Source organism: Triturus cristatus, chromosome 7 (assembly GCF_964204655.1).
Source record: "Triturus cristatus chromosome 7, aTriCri1.1, whole genome shotgun sequence".
NCBI lineage: Eukaryota > Metazoa > Chordata > Amphibia > Caudata > Salamandridae > Triturus > Triturus cristatus.
The window spans coordinates 1,866,543,033-1,866,562,252 of NC_140590.1; the positions used below are offsets into that span (position 1 = coordinate 1,866,543,033).

The following is a 19,220-nucleotide window of genomic DNA, read 5'->3' on the forward strand; positions in this document are numbered from 1 at the left end:
GGCCAACACCTTGGCGAGAATCTTGGGTTCCGCATTCAGCAGCGAAATGGGCCTGTAGGACGTGACCCGGTCCCGCGGCCTCCCCTCCTTGTGAATAACCACGATAGTAGCCAGACGCTGGTCTAGCGGGAGGGAACCCGCCGAACGGGCCGCGAGGAACATAGCACGGAGATGCGGCGCCAGCGTATCCGGTCGCAGCTTGTACAATTCGATAGGAAGACCATTAGGACCCATGGCCTTGCCGGAAGCGACCGAACGTATGGCGAGGGCAATTTCCTCAGATGTTGGGGCGGCGTCCAACGACACTCTGTCCTCCTCCGAAAGGGAAGGCAGCGCGATATCCCTGAGCAGGGCATGGGAATCCTCTTCCGAGCGGGAGGACACCGGGGAATACACCCCACGGAAATATTCAGCGAAGCAATCAACAATTTCTCCCGGTTCAGTGACACACACACCATCCAGTTTCTCAATCGACGGGACAACTCGACTCGCTCTCTCCTTTTTATCCAGCCACGCAATCAATTTCCCAGCCTTATCACCCACATCATACAGTCTCCCCTGTTGCTCTCTACTGAGGCCCCTGGCCGCCTCCGTGACGAGGGCCTTATAGGCCGCCTGCTTGAGTCGAAGAACATGTAACTTGTCATCCGTCACCCCCCATTCTAGGTCACCCTCCAACTCGGTTATCTCAGTTTCAACACGGGTCACCTCCTCCCGCTCGCGCTTCCGGGAATGGGAAATAAGGGACAGGGCCTCCCCCCGGAGTATCGTCTTGAACGCCTCCCACAGAGAGACCGCCGATGACACAGACCCCACATTATCGTCAAAATATCGCGTAAGGGATTTAACCAACTCTGCGCGAATGGTGGGGTCACGCAGGTACCAGGGATTAATCGGGACCACCCTACCCTCCCCCCTCGGGAGAATGTCGAAGTGCACTACTCTGAGGAAGACAAAGAAGTACTAAGACAGATACAACTGGAATACAAAACCCTCATTTTGAGATCCAAGGCAGATTTCTATGCTAACTCTATTGCACAGGCTCCCAATGGCTCCAAAGCTCTTTTTAAGATCGTCCGTGACCTTTCTAACCCGGAGTGCATGAGCAATAGAGTAGCCGCGTCACAAACTCTATGTAATGAAATCGCCTCCTTCTTTCAGGAGAAAATTTCTAACATTGTAAATAATCTGCAGGTCAGTATCCAGGAGGGTCTTGAGGAAATAATTAGCTCGAATGACGGGGATCTGCAAACGACCGCTGTTTTGGACAGCTTTCAGCCACTTTCCCAGGAAGCTTTTGATAACCTGACGGAAAGTGTGTCGTCTGGCTCCCCCCTAGACCCTTTTCCCCATAGAATATGGAAGCGCTATGGCCGAGACACCTTTCCTTTGTTAAGGATGATCTGCAACCAGTCCCTGACGACAGGATCTGTCCCAGTCTGTTGGAAATTGGCAGTTGTCACCCCTCTGATAAAAAAGCCAAATTTGAACCCTTCGGTGCCAGCTAACTTCAGGCCCATCTCTCTTTTGCCTTACCCGGTGAAAATACTTGAAAAAACTGTTAGCAAGGCTCTGTCCCAGTTTTTGGAGGAGAACTCCTTGCTTGATAGGGACCAGTTCGGATTCCGACCTGGCCACGGAACTGAAACAGCTCTTACTACCATGCTGGACCACCTTCGTCTGCGTGCAGACAACGGGAATGCCATGATTTTAGTGCTTCTCGATATGTCGGCAGCTTTTGACACAGTGAGCCACCCGGTCCTGTTAGAAAGGCTGAGGCAAATAGGAGTAAAAGGCAAAGTGCTGCAGTGGTTTCAATCCTACCTTGAAGGTAGGCAACAGGTAGTCACTATGGCGCCCTTCTCCTCCTGCAGGTCCCAAGTTGCGCACGGGGTGCCACAGGGATCTGCAATAAGCCCTATTCTTTTTAATATCTACCTGCGTCCCCTGTTCCCGTTAATTAAATCCTTTGGCGTCAGCTTGGTGAACTACGCTGACGACACGCAGCTGGCCTTCTCTCTAGAAGGAGATGAAGCTCTCTCCATGGACCGTTTCCATCAATGCATGCGCCAGACTTCGGAATGGCTCAGAAGGAACTCCCTCCAGTTTAACAGCGGTAAAACTGAGGTGGTCTTCTGTTCGCCATTCAGGATTCTCAAACATCTGCCCTCCGAATTCTGCCTTGCTCCGGAGGAAGCACCAATTGTTCCGGTCAGGAAGGTTCGCAATCTTGGGGTGATTATCGATGACGACCTCCAGATGGTCTCTCAGGCTAGTAAGACCGCCAATGTCTGCTTTGCCCTGTTGCGACTGCTTCGTGGTATTCTACCTCTGCTCCCTAGGGAGTCACGAGCTACAGTGGTACGCAACACGGTATTAAGCAGGCTCGACTACTGCAATTCCCTCTATCTGGGGGCCCCGCAGTATATCCTCCAAGGACTGCAGAGGATTCAGTCAGCCGCAGCCAAATTAGTGCTTGACAGGCGGCGATGTGCCTCGGCCACCAAAGCACTGCGGGATCTGCACTGGCTTCCAATGAGAGAAAGGGTCGTCTTCAAGTCCCTTTGCATAACTTTCAGAGCAGTACACGGACTGGGACCTGTCCCCTTGCAGGATAAGTTTGTACGCCACCTACCAAGTAGGCAACTTCGCTCTTCAACAGCTGGTCTACTAGTGGTTCCGAGATTCAGGCGCGCCAGGGTAGGAGGAAGAGCCTTCAGCATAGTAGTACCTGGCATGTGGAACAAGCTCCCTGCAAACTTGAGACACTGCAGTTCCTTATTGGAATTTCGCAAGGGACTTAAGACATGGCTATATCCTACAGTTTGACCCAGGTTGGCCCCATGATTCTCTTCTGTCACCTTCTCTATCGCTGATCTTTAGTCTTAAGCGCCAGGATGCCCGTAGGGCGACAGCCGCGCTATATAAGTTTCACATCAATCACATCAATCAATCAACAGGAGCGGGGAGTGGTCCGAAATACCCCGCGCCAAATGGCGCACCTCCCCGATCCTCCCCGCATGCGCCGCCGGCACCAGGACATAATCTAGCCTTGAGAGACTGCCATGGGCCCCGGAATGAAAGGTGTACTGTTTCTGTGTAGGGTGTTTCAAACGCCAACAATCCACCAGCCCCAAGGTATCCAAGAGGCCAGACAACCACGCTTGGGCCCGGGCTAGATCCCTAGGGGGGGTGACGGTCCTCAATTCCGGAAACCACAGCGTTAAAATCCCCCCCAACCACTAGAATCCCCTCCGGAAGGCCAAGGAGGAGGCGCCCCAGATCCGCAAAAGTAGTCGTTTGCAGCCCTGGCGGGACATAGACAGAAACAAAAACAATCACTCTGCCCTCCATTCTACCCACCAGAACCGTGTAACGTCCCCTGTCATCATGGAGCACCTCATCAACTTCCAATGGGAGCGAGGTTTTAGCCATAATACCCACACCCCTTGAACCAGACGTGAAGCCCGAATGGGCCAGAAGGCGGTAGCCCCGCCGATTCATAGCACGAAAGGAGTTGCCAATGAGGTGTGTCTCCTGCAGAAAAACTATATCGGGTGAAATTTGTTTCAGGAACTGCAGGACCACACCCCGTTTTATCCTGTCCCCCAGTCCATTAACATTCCAGGACAATAGACTCAGTCCCCTACCCCCCATCATAGCCGAAAGCGATCAATCGTTCCCCCGAGAGCACTTTAGGAATAGCACAACAATACTTTTGCCTTGTGGTACAAATGAACAAAACACCACCCCAACCCAACCGCCCCAACAAAACTCCCCCCTCCCTGCACCCCTGCATGAGCCCAGACAGCCCCCCCAACTTGCAGTGTGCCTGTCGCCCCTATATAATTGGAACTAGTTAGACCCCCTAGAGGAGGAAAGAGTACCCCCTCAAGACCCCGCACCGCCTCCAAAGGAGGGAAGACGAGTACAACAAACAAAAGACCCTAAGCTTGGCCGAAAGTGGCAGCATCATCCGGAGTGAGCCCCGGCATCAGTACCTCAGACCCAGTCCGGTGGGCCGTCTCCTCCCGCAGCCCCCCCCCCCCCGCCCTCCCGATCATGACCCCCAGACAAAGTGTCCAGCCAGTCCCCGGCCGTTTCAGGACGGTCAAAAAAGTGAGTGCGACCATCCACCTCCACCCGCAGCCTGGCCGGGAAGAGCATGGCGTATTTTAAGTTCATGCCTCGAAGCCGCCGCTTGACGCCCAGGAAACTCAGTCTCTGCTTCTGGACCGCTTGGGTGAAGTCAGGATAAAAGTTCACCTCCATGTTCTCCAGCTTAATCAGCCCTTGCAGTCTGGAAGCTTGCAGAATCGCATCCCTGTCCCGAAAGTTAAAGATACGGGCAATAAGAGGCCGCGGAGGGGCTCCGACCTTCGGTCTGCCCCCGGGAACTCTATGGGCCCTCTCCACGGCAAAGAATTTACTCAGTCCTCGAGGCTGGAGATGGGTAGTGATCAGGTCCTCCACAAAGAGATCCGCCGCCGACTCCTCCTGTCCCTCGGGCACTCCAATGATGCGGATATTATTCCTCCGGGCCCGGCTCTCGGAGTCCTCCATGCGCCGATCCATGAGCGCACTCGCCTGACGGAGCCGGTGCACCTCCGTTTGAAGGGCCGCCACCTCAGTCGTGAGGCCCGACGCGGTGTGGGCCAAAGAATCGACCCGGTCGTTAGGCTTGGAGAGATCAGCTCTCACAAGGTTGACATCAATGAGGACCGCGTCGATTTTGTGCGCTAAAGTGTCGAACTGCTGGCCCACCGAGGCCTTCATTTCAGCAATGGCGCTCATGACGTCTTGCAGAGACAGATCCGTGGGCAAATCCGGGGCATCCGGGGGGCACTCAGAGGACTTGTGCGATCCGCCGGGAGACCCCTTCGGGAGGGTGTAGCGGTCCATGATGTTGGCCTGATGTGCGGCGCCACGCCGGGTTGACTTGGCCTTTAACCGATCCCCATCCTGCTTCGTGGCCATCGTCGCGGGTCTCACACCCGCACCAGCCACGCAGTGGAGAGCAAGCAATCAAGGCCACGAGCTCCGGGGGGCCACCCCAGGACGGCAGAGCGGGCCGCAGCAGGCAGGCAGGCAGGGTCTCCCAGCGAGGCCACCCCAACACAAAGAGCGCCGTGATCCCACTTGCGAAAACGGCAAGGGGGCGCGAAAGTGAAAGTGTGGGGTACGCGACTCGCCGGGCCCAGCCCGCCGTTGTTGTTCACTTTGCCACTGGGTCGCCCCCAAACGCGAATCCGGGGTCAGGAGAGAAGTAGGCCGCAAATTTCAATCGGTGCTCACTCCGGCACCCGAGGTCCGATTCGAAAACGGGAAACGGGTACCACCTCGGCTCAGGCTCACCGACACAGTCCCCTCAACCGATGCAGGATGAAGACAGGATAAACGTAGGAGGTTGCGGAGGTCCTCGGGAGCCTCGCACCTACGCGGCCATCTTGGTTGCGCGCTAGGCTCCTCCCCCCACTGATGGGATTGTTAATAAGGGACTGTGGCCCCTGCACCTGCTAGAGCCACTGATAGGATTGTTACTGAGGGACTGTGGCCTCTGCCCCTGCTAGAGCTACTGATAGGATTGTTACTGAAGGGACTGTGGCCTCTGCACCTGCTAGAGCCACAGATAGGATTGTTAATGAGGGACTGTGGCCTCTGCCCCTGCTAGAGCTACTGATAGGATTGTTACTGAGGGGGGCGGGGGGGGGGGAGTGTAGCCTCTACACCTGCTAGAGCTACTGATAGGATTGTTACTGAGGAGGGAGTGTGGCCTCTACACCTGCTAGAGCTACTGATAGTATTGTTACTGAGGGGGGTGTGTGCCCTCTACACCTGCTTGAGCCGCTGATAGGATTGTTACTGAGTGAGCTGTGGCCTCTGCACCTGAAGAGGTTCTGGTAGGATTGTTACTGAGGTACTGTGGCCTCTGCCCCTGCTAGAGCCACTGATAGGGTTGTTACTGAAGGGGGGGGGGGGGCCTCTGCCCCTGCTAGAGCCACTAATAGGATTGTTACTGAGGGACTGTGGTCTCTGCCCCTGCTAGAGCCACTGATAGGATTGTTACTGAGGGACTGTGGTCTCTGCCCCTGCTAGTGCCACTGATAGGATTGTTACTGAGGGACTGTGGCCTCTGCCCCTGCTAGAGCTACTGATAGGACTGTTACTGAAGGGGGAGTGTGTCCTCTGCCCCTGCTAGAGCCACTGATAGGATTGTTACTGAGGGACTGTGGTCTCTGCCCCTGCTAGAGCCACTGATGGGATTGTTACTGAGGGACTGTGGCCTCTGCACCTGCTAGAGCCACTGATGGGATTGTTACTGAGGGGGGACTGTGGCCTCTGCCCCTGCTAGAGCCACTGATAGGATTGTTACTGAGGGACTCTGGTCTCTGCCCCTGCTAGAGCCACTGATGGGATTGTTACTGAGGGACTGTGGCCTCTGCACCTGCTAGAGCCACTGATGGGATTGTTACTGAGGGGGGACTGTGGCCTCTGCCCCTGCTAGAGCCACTGATAGGATTGTTACTGAAGGGACTGTGGCCTCAGCACCTGCTAGAGCCACTGATAGGATTGTTAATAAGGGATTGTGGCCTCTGCACCTGCTAGAGCCGCTGATAGGATTGTTACTGAGGGACTGTGGCCTCTGCCCCTGCTAGAGCTACTGATAGGATTGTTACTGAGGGGGGAGTGTGGCCTCTGCCCCTGCTAGAGCCACTGATAGGATTGTTACTGAGGGACTGTGGCCGCTGCCCCTGCTAGAGCTACTGATAGGATTGTTACTGAGGGGGGAGTGTGGCCTCTGCCCCTGCTAGAGCCACTGATAGGATTGTTACTGAGGGACTGTGGCCTCTGCCCCTGCTAGAGCTACTGATAGGATTGTTACTGAAGGGGTAGTGTGGCCTCCGCACCTGCTAGAGCCACTGATCGGATTGTTACTGAGGGACTGTGGTCTCTGCCCCTGCTAGAGCCACTGATAGGATTGTTACTGAGGGACTGTGGCCTCTGCCCCTGCTAGAGCCACTGATAGGAGTGTTACTGAAGGGGGAGTGTGGCCTCCGCACCCGCTAGAGCGACTGATAGGATTGTTACTGAAGGGACTGTGGTCACTGCCCCTGCTAGAGCCACTGATAGGATTGTTACTGAAGGGACTGGGGCCTCTGCCCCTGTTAGAGCCACTGATAGGATTGTTACTGAGGGACTGTGGCCTCTGCCCCTGCTAGAGCCACTGATAGGATTGTTACTGAAGGGACTGTGGCCTCTGCCCCTGTTAGAGCCACTGATAGGATTGTTACTGAGGGACTGTGGCCTCTGCCCCTGCTAGAGCTACTGATAGGATTGTTACTGAGGGGGGAGTGTGGCCTCTGCCCCTGCTAGAGCCACTGATAGGATTGTTACTGAAGGGGTAGTGTGGCCTCCGCACCTGCTAGAGCCACTGATCGGATTGTTACTGAGGGACTGTGGTCTCTGCCCCTGCTAGAGCCACTGATAGGATTGTTACTGAAGGGACTGTGGCCTCTGCCCCTGTTAGAGCCACTGATAGGATTGTTACTGAGGGACTGTGGCCTCTGCCCCTGCTAGAGCCACTGATAGGATTGTTACTGAAGGGACTGTGGCCTCTGCCCCTGTTAGAGCCACTGATAGGATTGTTACTGAGGGACTGTGGCCTCTGCCCCTGCTAGAGCTACTGATAGGATTGTTACTGAGGGGGGTGGGGGGGGGGGAGTGTGGCCTCTGCCCCTGCTAGAGCCACTGATAGGAGTGTTACTGAAGGGGGAGTGTGGCCTCCGCTCCCGCTAGAGCGACTGATAGGATTGTTACTGAAGGGACTGTGGTCACTGCCCCTGCTAGAGCCACTGATAGGATTGTTACTGAAGGGACTGTGGCCTCTGCCCCTGCTAGAGCTACTGATAGAAATGTTACTGAGGGACTGTGGTCTCTGCCCCTGCTAGAGCCACTGATAGGATTGTTACTGAGGGACTGTGGCCTCTGCCCCTGCTAGAGCTACTGATAGGATTGTTACTGAGGGGGGTGGGGGGGGAGTGTGGCCTCTGCCCCTGTTAGAGCCACTGATAGGATTGTTACTGAGGGACTGTGGCCTCTGCCCCTGCTGGAGCCACTGATAGGATTGTTACGGAAGGACTGTGGTCTCTGCCCCTGCTAGAGCTACTGATAGGATTGTTACTGTGGGGGGAGTGTGGCCTCTTCACCTGCTAGAGCTACTGATAGGATTGTTACTGAGGGACTGTGGCCTCTCCCCCGCTAGAGCCACTGATAGGATTGTTACTGAGTGAGCTGTGGCCTCTGCACCTTGAAGAGCTACTGGTAGGATTGTTACTGAGGTACTGTGGCCTCTGCCCCTGCTAGAGCCACTGATAGTGTTGTTACTGAAGGTGGGGGGGGGTGGCCTCTGCCCCTGATAGAGCTACTGATAGGATTGTTACTGAGGGGGGAGTGTGGCCTCTACACCTGCTAGAGCCACTGAAAGGAGTGTTACTGAAGGGACTGTGGCCTCTGCACCTGCTAGAGCCACTGATAGGATTGTTACTGAGGGACTGTGGCCTCTGCCCCTGCTAGAGCTACTGATAGGATTGTTAGTGAGGGGGGAGTGTGGCCTCTGCCCCTGCTAGAGCCACTGATAGGATTGTTACTGAAGGGGTAGTGTGGCCTCCGCACCTGCTAGAGCCACTGATCGGATTGTTACTGAGGGACTGTGGCCTCTGCCCCTGCTGGAGCCACTGATAGGATTGTTACTGAAGGGACTGTGGTCTCTGCCCCCACTAGAGCCACTGATAGGATTGTTACTGAAGGGGGCGTGTGGCCTCTGCCCCTGCTAGAGCCACTGATAGGATTGTTACTGAAGGGGGAGTGTGGCCTCCGCACCTGCTAGAGCCACTGATAGGATTGTTAATGAGGGACTGTGGTCTCTGCCCCTGCTAGAGCCACTGATAGGATTGTTACTGAAGGGACTGTGGTCTCTGCCCCTGCTAGAGCTACTGATAGGATTGTTACTGAAGGGACTGTGGCCTCTGCCCCTGTTAGAGCCACTGATAGGGTTGTTACTGAAGGGACTGTGGCCTCTGCCCCTGTTAGAGCCACTGATAGGATTGTTACTGAGGGGGGGGGGGGGTCGGAGTGTGGCCTCTGCCCCTTCTAGAGCCACTGATAGGATTGTTACTGAGGGACTGTGGCCTCTGCCCCTGCTAGAGCCACTGATAGTGTTGTTACTGAAGGGGGAGGGGGGGGGTGGCCCCTGCCCCTGATAGAGCTACTGATAGGATTGTTACTGAGGGGGGAGTGTGGCCTCTGCCCCTGCTAGAGCCACTGATAGGATTGTTACTGAAGGGACTGTGGCCACCGCCCCTGCTAGAGCCACTGATGGGATTGTTACTGAGGGGGGAGTGTGGCCTCTGCCACTGCTAGAGCCACTGATAGGATTGTTACTGAGGTGGGACTGTGGCCTCTGCACCATCTAGAGCTACTGATAATATTGTTACTGAAGGGGGTGCGGGGGTGGCCTTTGCCCCTGCTAGAGCCACTAATGGGATTGTTACTGAGTGGGGAGTGTGGCCTTTGCCCCTGCTAGACCCACTGATAGCATTGTTACTGAGGGGGGGAGTGTGGCCTCTGCCCCTGCTAGAGCCACTGATAGGATTGTTACTGAGGGACTGTGGACTCCTCCCCGCTAGAGTCACTGATAGGATTGTTACTGAGGGACTGTGGCCTCTGCCCCTGCTAGAGCCACTGATAGGGTTGTTACTGAGGGGGGAGTGTGGCCTCTTCTATGTCTAGAGCTACTGATAGGGTTGTTACTGAGGGGGGAGTGTGGCCTCTGCTATGGCTAGAGCTACTGATAGGGTTGTTACTGAGGGGGGAGTGTGCCCTCTGCTATGTCTAGAGCTTCTGATAGGGTTGTTACTGAGGGGGGAGTGTGGCCTCTGCTATGGCTAGAGCTTCTGATAGGGTTGTTACTGAGGGGGGAGTGTGCCCTCTGCTATGGCTAGAGCTTCTGATAGGGTTGTTACTGAGGGGGGAGTGTGCCCTCTGCTATGGCTAGAGCTTCTGATAGGGTTGTTACTGAGGGGGGAGTGTGCCCTCTGCTATGGCTAGAGCTACTGATAGGGTTGTTACTGAGGGGGGAGTGTGGCCTCTGCTATGTCTAGAGCTTCTGATAGGGTTGTTACTGAGGGGGGAGTGTGCCCTCTGCTATGGCTAGAGCTACTGATAGGGTTGTTACTGAGGGGGGAGTGTGGCCTCTGCTATGTCTAGAGCTGCTGATAGGATTGTTACTGAGGGAGCTGCGTGCTCCACACCTGGATGTACTGTTCTACACTGGTGCAGAGGGTACTGTGCCCTAAACCTTATTTTCAGTGTTACAGGAATGAAATCTGTATTTCTTTGCTATTCTTCTACTTCCTTGACACAGGTCTGTTTCTAAATTCTAGATCCAAAGATATTATGGTGAAAAGTTGCAGCAATATGCCTGATCCGGACTCCGATAATGTAAGTAATGAAATGCATGCGCTTTTACTACATTTATTTATATCCGGAGTGCGATTTCGAAGCATGGTGGCAGTGTGGCAATCTTTCACAATTTTCAAAGCGTAGTCCTGCTATTTTTCAGTAAGTCACGTTTCGTTCTCCTTGTCCTTCTATTCCTTGAACCCCACTCATTCAGTTCAACTTAATTTGTCTTGGTTCCTTATGTTCTCATCTCCTCCCTAAACTGGCCTAAATATCTTTTGAAAGGCGGCACTCCTATGCAGCTTCCTGCTTCTGGGGGTTTCTCCCTGGTTGTTCGAGATGACTTAACAGGTGAAAGGTGGGCAGAGGTTTGTGGACACCAGTGTGTGTGGCCAGGAGACAGCGGTAGTGCAGTGCTGTCACTAAAGAAATGTTGAGCCTTACTACTGACGATTCACAGGGATGTTTTAGAAACATTCACAGCAGAGAGGGCTTCGATTCTGCTCAGAGTTGTATGACCAGGAGTGGATTCCCTCAATCTTCCACACCTGAGATCTATAAGATATAATCTGAAACCAATGCAGTTTATTGTGTATAATTAGGAAGCGATGGAACCCTGTTCAGATACTCACAAGTTACTTCAATAGTAATTAGGTAGTAGAGTAGATTGTGCTGCATAGCGTGCCGCCTCTATACATTTTTTTTAGCTAACGCATCAAGAATTTTTAATTCTATTAAGGATACGGAGGCGAGGATGATACTTCTCCTTCTTTACTGAAGCAAACAGCAGCCAATAAAACTTTGAACCTTATAACCCATCAGGCATAGCTTGCCTTCTCTCCACCAATCAACATGCACCCTACTGGGTATATAACGTTATTTCTCCAAAGTCTGTCCTCTTTCTTTGCCAAACAGTCCATAACCATGACCGTCAGTCTCCATTACCCTCTTGTCTTTCAACTGGTCTCCTTCACCAGGTGCACCAACCAAATCTTCTTGTCTTTTCCGAAACCAGGTTTCTTGTTCTTCAAGGCCCTTCAGGTCATCTTGCTCTCTGTACCTGAAAAAAACCGAAAGCCATAATATCTCATGTCTACCGCGACATCATCAACGTTGGGCGGGAATCTAAAACACTTCATAATAACCTGTACAAATATACAGTTGACATTCAACATATCACCCATAATTCACTAGTCCAACATATCCATTCCCAGGGTGGGATAATCCTCGCATCCGTGGCCTTAATAGAATTGAAAATTCTTGACACGTTAGCTAGAACATTTTTAGATCTATGTCAGGAAACTGAGGCTTCTGATTGTGCTTGTTTAAAGTTTTGCAATTACATTCGATGCTACATCCACAATTGGTTTATGATAAAATGTCTTAAATGTTGAATCAGAAGAACCATCCGCCGTAGTTAAAATGTCCTCCAAATGAGAACCAATTATAAAGGCCTTTGAAGCCATAGCTTCTCTCACAGAATGAGCCCCAAATATGGAGACGTCCATACCAGCTTCACTCAATAACCATTTGACCCATCTGGCCAAAATTGCAGAAGAGACTGGGTGGAAAGGTTTCTGTAAGGAAATAGACAATTGACCTGCCGCATAATTTTTAAATTCACGAGTACAATCCTCGTAGCATTTCAAACATTGGACTCCACATTACTTTCTGTGACGTGGAAAAGCAGGATAACTCACACATCTGGAATTTGTCTTCGTCCATTTAGAAATTGTGAAAGACACTCCAGTGGGAGTAAATACTTTACCTGCAAATCCAAGGATCGTACGTCCGAGACCTGTCTGCAGGAAATAAGACATTGCAACAAAGTAAGTTTAGCTGATAACTGAAAGTCCTTCGTTCGCTGGCCAGTTTCTGATAAACCGAAGTACCACATCTACATCCCACATCGCGGAATATCTTAGTTTTGGTGGTCTCGCCAATCTAATGCCTCTCAATAGTTTAAAAACCAAAGGGTGCTCCTGTGAGAAGTTGGCCTGGCATATGCTGGTCACTAGTTATAGTTGCCACCTTGCACCAGTCCAATTCGACTCTTGTGGTAGATGGGTTTAAGACAACCTTTAAAGAAAGCTATCCTAGTGGTAGCTGTGGAGAGCAGCCTTCAGGCTAAGTCTCTGAGGAATGTAAAGCAGCTTGTTTTACCTTATAATCTCTTGAATTACCAAATGAAAAGACACCACACAGGTATATATATCAAATATATATGTATTTATTTCTAAATATACTCTACTAATCTCTTTATGAGATTAGAGCCAGGTAAACATTCAAAAGATCAACAGTTCTCAATAAATTAAGCACAGATATGGCTGGAGCCCTAGGGGCGTACCAGACCATATACTAAAAAAATGGTGTAACAAACTCGACTTGCAAAATAAAGAGGCCTAGGGCCTTGGGAATCGCTGGGGCTTCACTTCTGCAGTGTTAGCAGGTAAGTAGCCGGCTCACAGGACACGCGTGCAGTGTCTAAAAACACACGTGGGTTTTCAATGCGTTTCAATGGCAAATGTCGCGGTTTGTAAATTACAGTTTTAGGGCACTTCGCAAAAGTCAACAGGCAAGCAACTTACAGGGTAAGTATTTCGAGAGCCAACACACACTTGGGCACCGGAGTGCACGAGTTACCTCACCCAGGGAAGCCGGGTGCATAGGTGTCCTTTGGTGTCGGGTCGCGATGCTGTTTCCAATGGAGATCACTGGATACTTGCTGCTTGTGACGACTGGAGAGGTGTCCGTTCGAATCCGAAGATGGATTGGAGTTGCAGAAGACCTAGAAATTGAGGGGACAGAGTTCAGAGTCACTTGCCAGTGACCGGTGGCCAACAAGATGGATGACCACAGCTGTCGCGTCCCTTCAGGTCGTTGATGGTGTTTTGTCTCTATGCTCACGAGGTCCAGGAAGGTTCGACGATGACCAGCAGCTGGATTCGGGAGGTCCCACGACGTCTGCAGCTGTCGACGGTGTCGGCACCCGGATTGGAGCCAACAAGCCTAGGCAGCCGCAAGTCTCGTGTGGAGTGAAGATTGGCAATGGTGCAGACCAGCAAGGTCTGATGGACTTACCCAGCGAGGGTAAGTGAGGGCAGGCCCAGAGCAACCAGGCGAGCCCTTGGAATCGATGTGGAAGTCTTCAGGTGGGTTACTAGCCAAAGGGCAAGCAACCGCGAAGCCGCCTTTGCAGGAAAAGTTTAACAACAGCCCACGGTCACTCGGGACGGGGTAGGCCGCTGAAATTCGGTACTAGACCTGCTAGGGACTTGGACAACCAGTGGTCCAAAGCACAACTTCGTTGGAAGTAGTTTAGGGCTTGCACTCAAAATCAGTGCACGGTTCCCTGGTATTGCTGTTCCTCGTCACTCGTGGGGTCCAGATGCCACAGCTACGCTGGGGACTCAAAATGGCCGTCGAGAGGTCAGGAAATCCGCTTCAGGGGACGCAGGGACTTCGGGCTCCAGCGGGAGCGGTAAAGTTTGCAACCGTTGTTGAAGAGTTTTGGTGCCTGCCAATCAGGGGAGTCACTCCTTGACTCCAAGGGAGATTCTTCAGTCTTCCAGAGATAGTGGAACGTCGAAGGGCCAGGATTCTTCTCAGTTGAGCGTCGTCCAGGTGTAATCTAAGTTGCATTGGCAAGCTTTGGTATCTTATAGTGAAAAGATGGGAGGGACTAGCTCTATGACCACTCCTCTAGGAGGGTCAGGGTAGTGGGTGGTTACACCCACTTCCCTTTGTCCAGTTTCGCGCCAGAGCTGGGGCAGGTAGCCCCTGAACCGGTTTGAGCTGGCATATGCACAGAGGAGCCTACTGCTCCCCCAGTGCAGGACTTCAAAGCACTCTAAGAGTGCACCCACCCAGCTCCAATACACTAAATCCTGTCTGGGAGGTGGTGACACCTCCCTGTGACAGGAAACCCTTTGTTGAGCTCCCTCCACTGCGAGTTTCGGTCAGCAGCAGGAGGGCAGCCCGGTGTCTGTGCTGGTGGCATCCATTTTGTAATGCCAGGGCTCTAGAAGATTTCTACCGTGTAGTACAGTGGGTACATGTCGTCCCCTCTACAAGGGTGGGATCCTACTCCAACACCAGTTACTGGTGTGGGGGTAGGATTCCAAGTTGTTTGACACCAAACACGACATGTTTTGATGCAGTCATTCCAAAGTTAGCATTTACCCTTGGGTTATAATGCACTTAAGAGTATATGGTTTAACTGCATTCATAAACAGCCACAGAGAATAGACTCTGCCAATTGCAGAGGGGTCCTGTTCATGCAGAGGCACCCCCTCACGTAGTAAACCAAGCACCCTGCCCTCAGAATTGATAGGGCCTGCCATAGGGGTGGCTGATAGGTTTATATGTGTGTGTATGGTGAGATATAGGAACCTATACCTCAGTGAGGAGTGCTAACACTACCTCACACAGGCTGCAGTAGCAGGCCTGTGGTGTCAGATTGTGAATGCTTCCCAGGGGTGGCATAATACATGCTGCAGCCCCTGGTAGGCCTGTGAAGTTCCAATGCCCTAGGTACCTAAGGTACCATATACTAGGGGCTCATAAGGTACCACAGTATCCAATCACTAGTGCATCTAATATGCACACCAATCATTTAAGGGAGTAAGCAGATAGGCTGGGGTCCTGGATAGCAGGATCCCAGCCAGACTAGTCAAAAACCATTCAAACACCAGGAAAAAAGTGGGGGCAACCATATAGTCAGATTCCACCTTCCTACATAACCCCCCCCCCCTCCCCAAACGAAAGGAGATAAGGCTAACCTTGCCCAGTTAAGCCTTATAAGGAAGAACCTGCACTAGCATGGTTGCTCCCTGTCTCATGGTCCACTTGGGAAATCCTACCCCAAGGGGTTTTGGAGTTTCTCCAAAGTCTAGGGAAATTACCTGTATTGTTTTCTGGTACAGAAGTAGGCTGGTGGGGTGTCTGAGTCTGGAAATGAGGCCCTATTTGGGGTGGTCTCCACTTCCTCAGTACACTGGTCACCATGGAAGCCTTTCTGTCCATGACTGTGTCATATCTGGCCCTAAGGGTCAACCTCTGGCTGCCTACAGCTGGGGGTTGGGTCCCTCTGGTTGGAGTAGTGGAGGGCATTGGAATGTTTGGGGCAACTATGCCCGTGGTTTCCCTGTGCCCAACAAAGTCCATCTGGGGGGTACCTGTACCTAGGGTTAAGGGGGATCCCTCAGTTTGTAGAGGAATATTCACCTGGCTCAAACTACTCTGCTGGGTGTCCCTAATCTGCTGATGAGGGGGTTCCTCTGGACAGGGGCCCATTAAGGGTCCACTGACCTCCCTGACCTCTGCAGCCCTGGGCTGACTGAGGCAGGGTAGAGAGGGGCAGGGTACCTGCTCCAGACTGGGTGCCACCTTGGAAGGATCCCCTGCCATCAGAGTTGTGGCCAGGACAGGCCTGACCACTTCTGGGGCAGTTAATTCACAAGGGGCAGGGTCAGTTCTCTTAGAAAGCTGACCCTTACCTTTAGTCTGGTGGGGGGAGGACTGTTCCTCACCCCCTATGCTCTCTGTTTGTGTGGAGTGATCCATAGTTTCAGGCTTCACTCCCCTTACCTTCTCCTGGGGTGGAGGTGAGGCCCTCAGGGTCTCATCCACTCTCTCAGGGATGCCTAACATTCTTAAATGGGCATTGTGGTCTACTTTAGCCCAGGCTGAGATTTCCAGATCATTCCCCAGTAGACAATCTACAGGCAAGGTTGGGGACACTGCCACTCTCTTTGGGCCAGTGACCCCTCCCCAGCTGAGATTTACCACTGCCATGGGATGGTCTGTCCTAATTCCATCAATATTGGTCACCTGGTAGCTAAACTCAGGTGAAAGCTGTTCTAGGGGCACTAGTCTCTTTGTCACCATGGTGACACTAGCCCCTGTGTCCCTGTAGGCCACAGCCTTCTGACCATTGATCATGGGCTCTTGTCTGTACCTGCCCAATATATTGGGACTCATGGTAAAGTTGGCAAACCCCATGCCACCATCACAGACTAGAGTTGCTTGTGTAGGGGACCTGGTTAGGCCAGAGTCCACCTGAGTTCCCCAAGAAAGCCCAACTAATTTTTTGGGTGCACTCCCACCACCTGGGGGATTACTACTGGTAGTAACAGGAGGTGTTGGAGCTGCAGAGGGAGGAACATTTTCTTTATTGCCATTCTTTGGACAGCTGGAGTCAGTTTTCCAGTGTCCAGGTTTCTTGCACACATGGCAATATGGTTTCTTATTGGAAGAGGAAGGATTTTGGGACCCACCCCCAGAACTGGGTTTTTGGGGCCCTTCAGAGGACTTTTCTGTTTTATCATCCCCACCTTTCTCTTTGGGCTTAGTGGAATCTTTCTTCTGGTCACCACCTTGGTTCTTGGGTCTAACCCTGGTTCTGACCCATTTGTCTGCCTTCTTTCCCAATTCTTGGGGAGAGGTCCGATCAGAGTCCACCAGGTACTGGTGTAAGAGTTGGTTTTGACAATTATTAAGGATCTGCTCTCTCATAATCAAATTATTCAATCCTTTAAAGTCAGTGACTCTACTGCCAACTATCCAACCCTCCAGAGCCTTGGTAGCACAATCTACAAAGTCCACCCAATCCTGAGTCTGTGCTTTCTGGGTGTCTCTGAACTTGAACCTCTACTGTTCAGTGGTTAAGCCAAACCCATCTATTAATGCACTCTTCAGGGATTCATAGTCATTAGCATCCTCTTCTCTAACAGTGAGGAGCTTGTCTCTACCTCTATCTGAAAAGGAGAGCCACAAGATTGCAGACCACTGTTTCTGGGGGACCTGTTGAACTTTACAGGTCCTCTCCATAGCAGTTATCCATTTGTGGATATCATCCCCACTCTGGTAGGGAGGAACAACCTTGGACAGGTTCCTATGGTCTGGAATGTAATCTCTGCCTCTAGGGACACTGTTGCTGCCACCAGGGGTATCTAACCCCTCCTTCTTTGAAGCTCTTTGGAGCTCGAAGGCTTCCCTATCTAAGGCCAATTGCTTGGTTCTGAGGGCAAGCCTAGCTTCCTCATACTGGAGCATCTTGAACCTTCTCTCAGAGGAGGTCTCCCTGGGACAGTTGGAGTTCCTCTGTGGAATAGATTCTCTTCCAGAGTGATATGACCTGTCAGAGTCCCTTAAGAGGGACCTAGGCCTGTCTCCCACTCTGTCAGTTCTCTTAGGGAGATTTCCTCTATTCCCTTCAGACCCTTCTGGGTCTGGCCCTTCACCCACAGAGTCCAGGTCATCTTGATTTTCATCATCAGACCCAGAGACTATGTGTGACCCACCCCCTGATGCAGACCCACTAGCTCCTAGAGCTTGTCTCAGGTCATCTGCTACTAACAGATCTATCAGGTGTTGTGATGAGGGACTCCTGCCCACCCTCAGTTGTCTTTCAAAGCATAAGGCCTTCAGTTCAGTGTAGGCTATATCTTTGTACTGAGATGGGGTGGACCCACTGGCTCCACCCTGGTGAGACATACTAGTGTTGTGCAGTGTTGTACTACCTACACTAGTTGAGGCCTACTGGACCTAGCTTGAGCTGTAGCAAGGGTGTGCTTGTCCCTTCACAAACAGCTCTAAGTTCAGTAGAACTTATTGATACTAGCTTGACTTTATATGTACCTTGAGTACCTTAAGTGGTTTTCAGTTAGTAATTCAAATAGAGATTTTCTGGTAAAACAATGGCAAGCTGGAATCCCACACGCTGCCCACCAATGTGAGAAGTTGGCCTGGCATATGCTGGTCACTAGTTATAGTGGCCACCTTGCACCAGTCCAATTTGACTCTTGTGGTAGATAGGTTTAAGACAACCTTTAAAGAAAGCTATCCTAGTGGTAGCTGTGGAGAGCAGCCTTCAGGCTAAGTCTCTGAGGAATGTAAAGCAGCTTGTTTTACCTTATAATCTCTTGAATTACAAAATGAAAAGACACCACACAGGTATATATATCAAATATATATGTATTTATTTCTAAATATACTCTACTAATCTCTTTATGAGATTAGAGCCAGGTAAACATTCAAAAGATCAACAGTTCTCAATAAATTAAGCACAAATATGGCTGGAGCCCTAGGGGCGTACCAGACCATATACTAAAAAAATGGTGTAACAAACTCGACTTGCAAAATGAAGAGGCCTAGGGCCTTGGGAATTGCTGGGGCTTCCCTTCTGCAGTGTTAGCAGGTGAGTAGCCGGCTCACAGGAGACGCGTGCAGTGTCTAAACACACACGCGGGTTTTCAATGCGTTTCAATGGCAAATGTCGTGCTTTGTAAATTACAGCTTTAGGGCACTTCGCAAAAGTCAACAGGCAAGCAACTTACAGGGTAAGTATTTCGAGAGCCAACACACACTTGGGCACCGGAGTGCACGAGTTACCTCACCCAGGGAAGCCGGGTGCATAGGTGTCCTTTGGTGTCTGGTCGCGATGCTGTTTCCAATGGAGATCACTGGATACTTGCTGCTTGTGACGACTGGAGAGGTGTCCGTTCGAATCCGAAGATGGATTGGAGTTGCAGAAGACCTAGAAATTGAGGGGACAGAGTTCAGAGTCACTTGCCAGTGACCGGTGGCCAGCAAGATGGATGACCACAGCTGTCGCGTCTCTTCAAGTCGTTGATGGTGTTTTGTCTCTTCGCTCACGAGGTCCAGGAAGGTTCGACGATGACCAGCAGCTGGATTCGGGAGGTCCCACGACATCTGCAGCTGTCGACGGTGTCGGCACCCGGATTGGAGCCAACAAG

General features: G+C 51.9%; 1 protein-coding gene across 3 annotated transcripts in view; it reads left to right on the forward strand.

Annotated features, from left to right (window-relative positions):
- Positions 1-19,220, forward strand: part of LOC146813537 (uncharacterized) — a 469,352-nt gene that overhangs the window by 70,033 nt on the left and 380,099 nt on the right. For all 3 annotated transcript variants that reach the window (XM_085620297.1, XM_085620296.1, XM_085620298.1), the window contains exon 2: positions 10,443-10,500. In XM_085620297.1, coding sequence (XP_085476423.1) covers positions 10,443-10,500 — 58 coding nt within the window. The remainder of the gene's footprint in view (positions 1-10,442; positions 10,501-19,220) is intronic.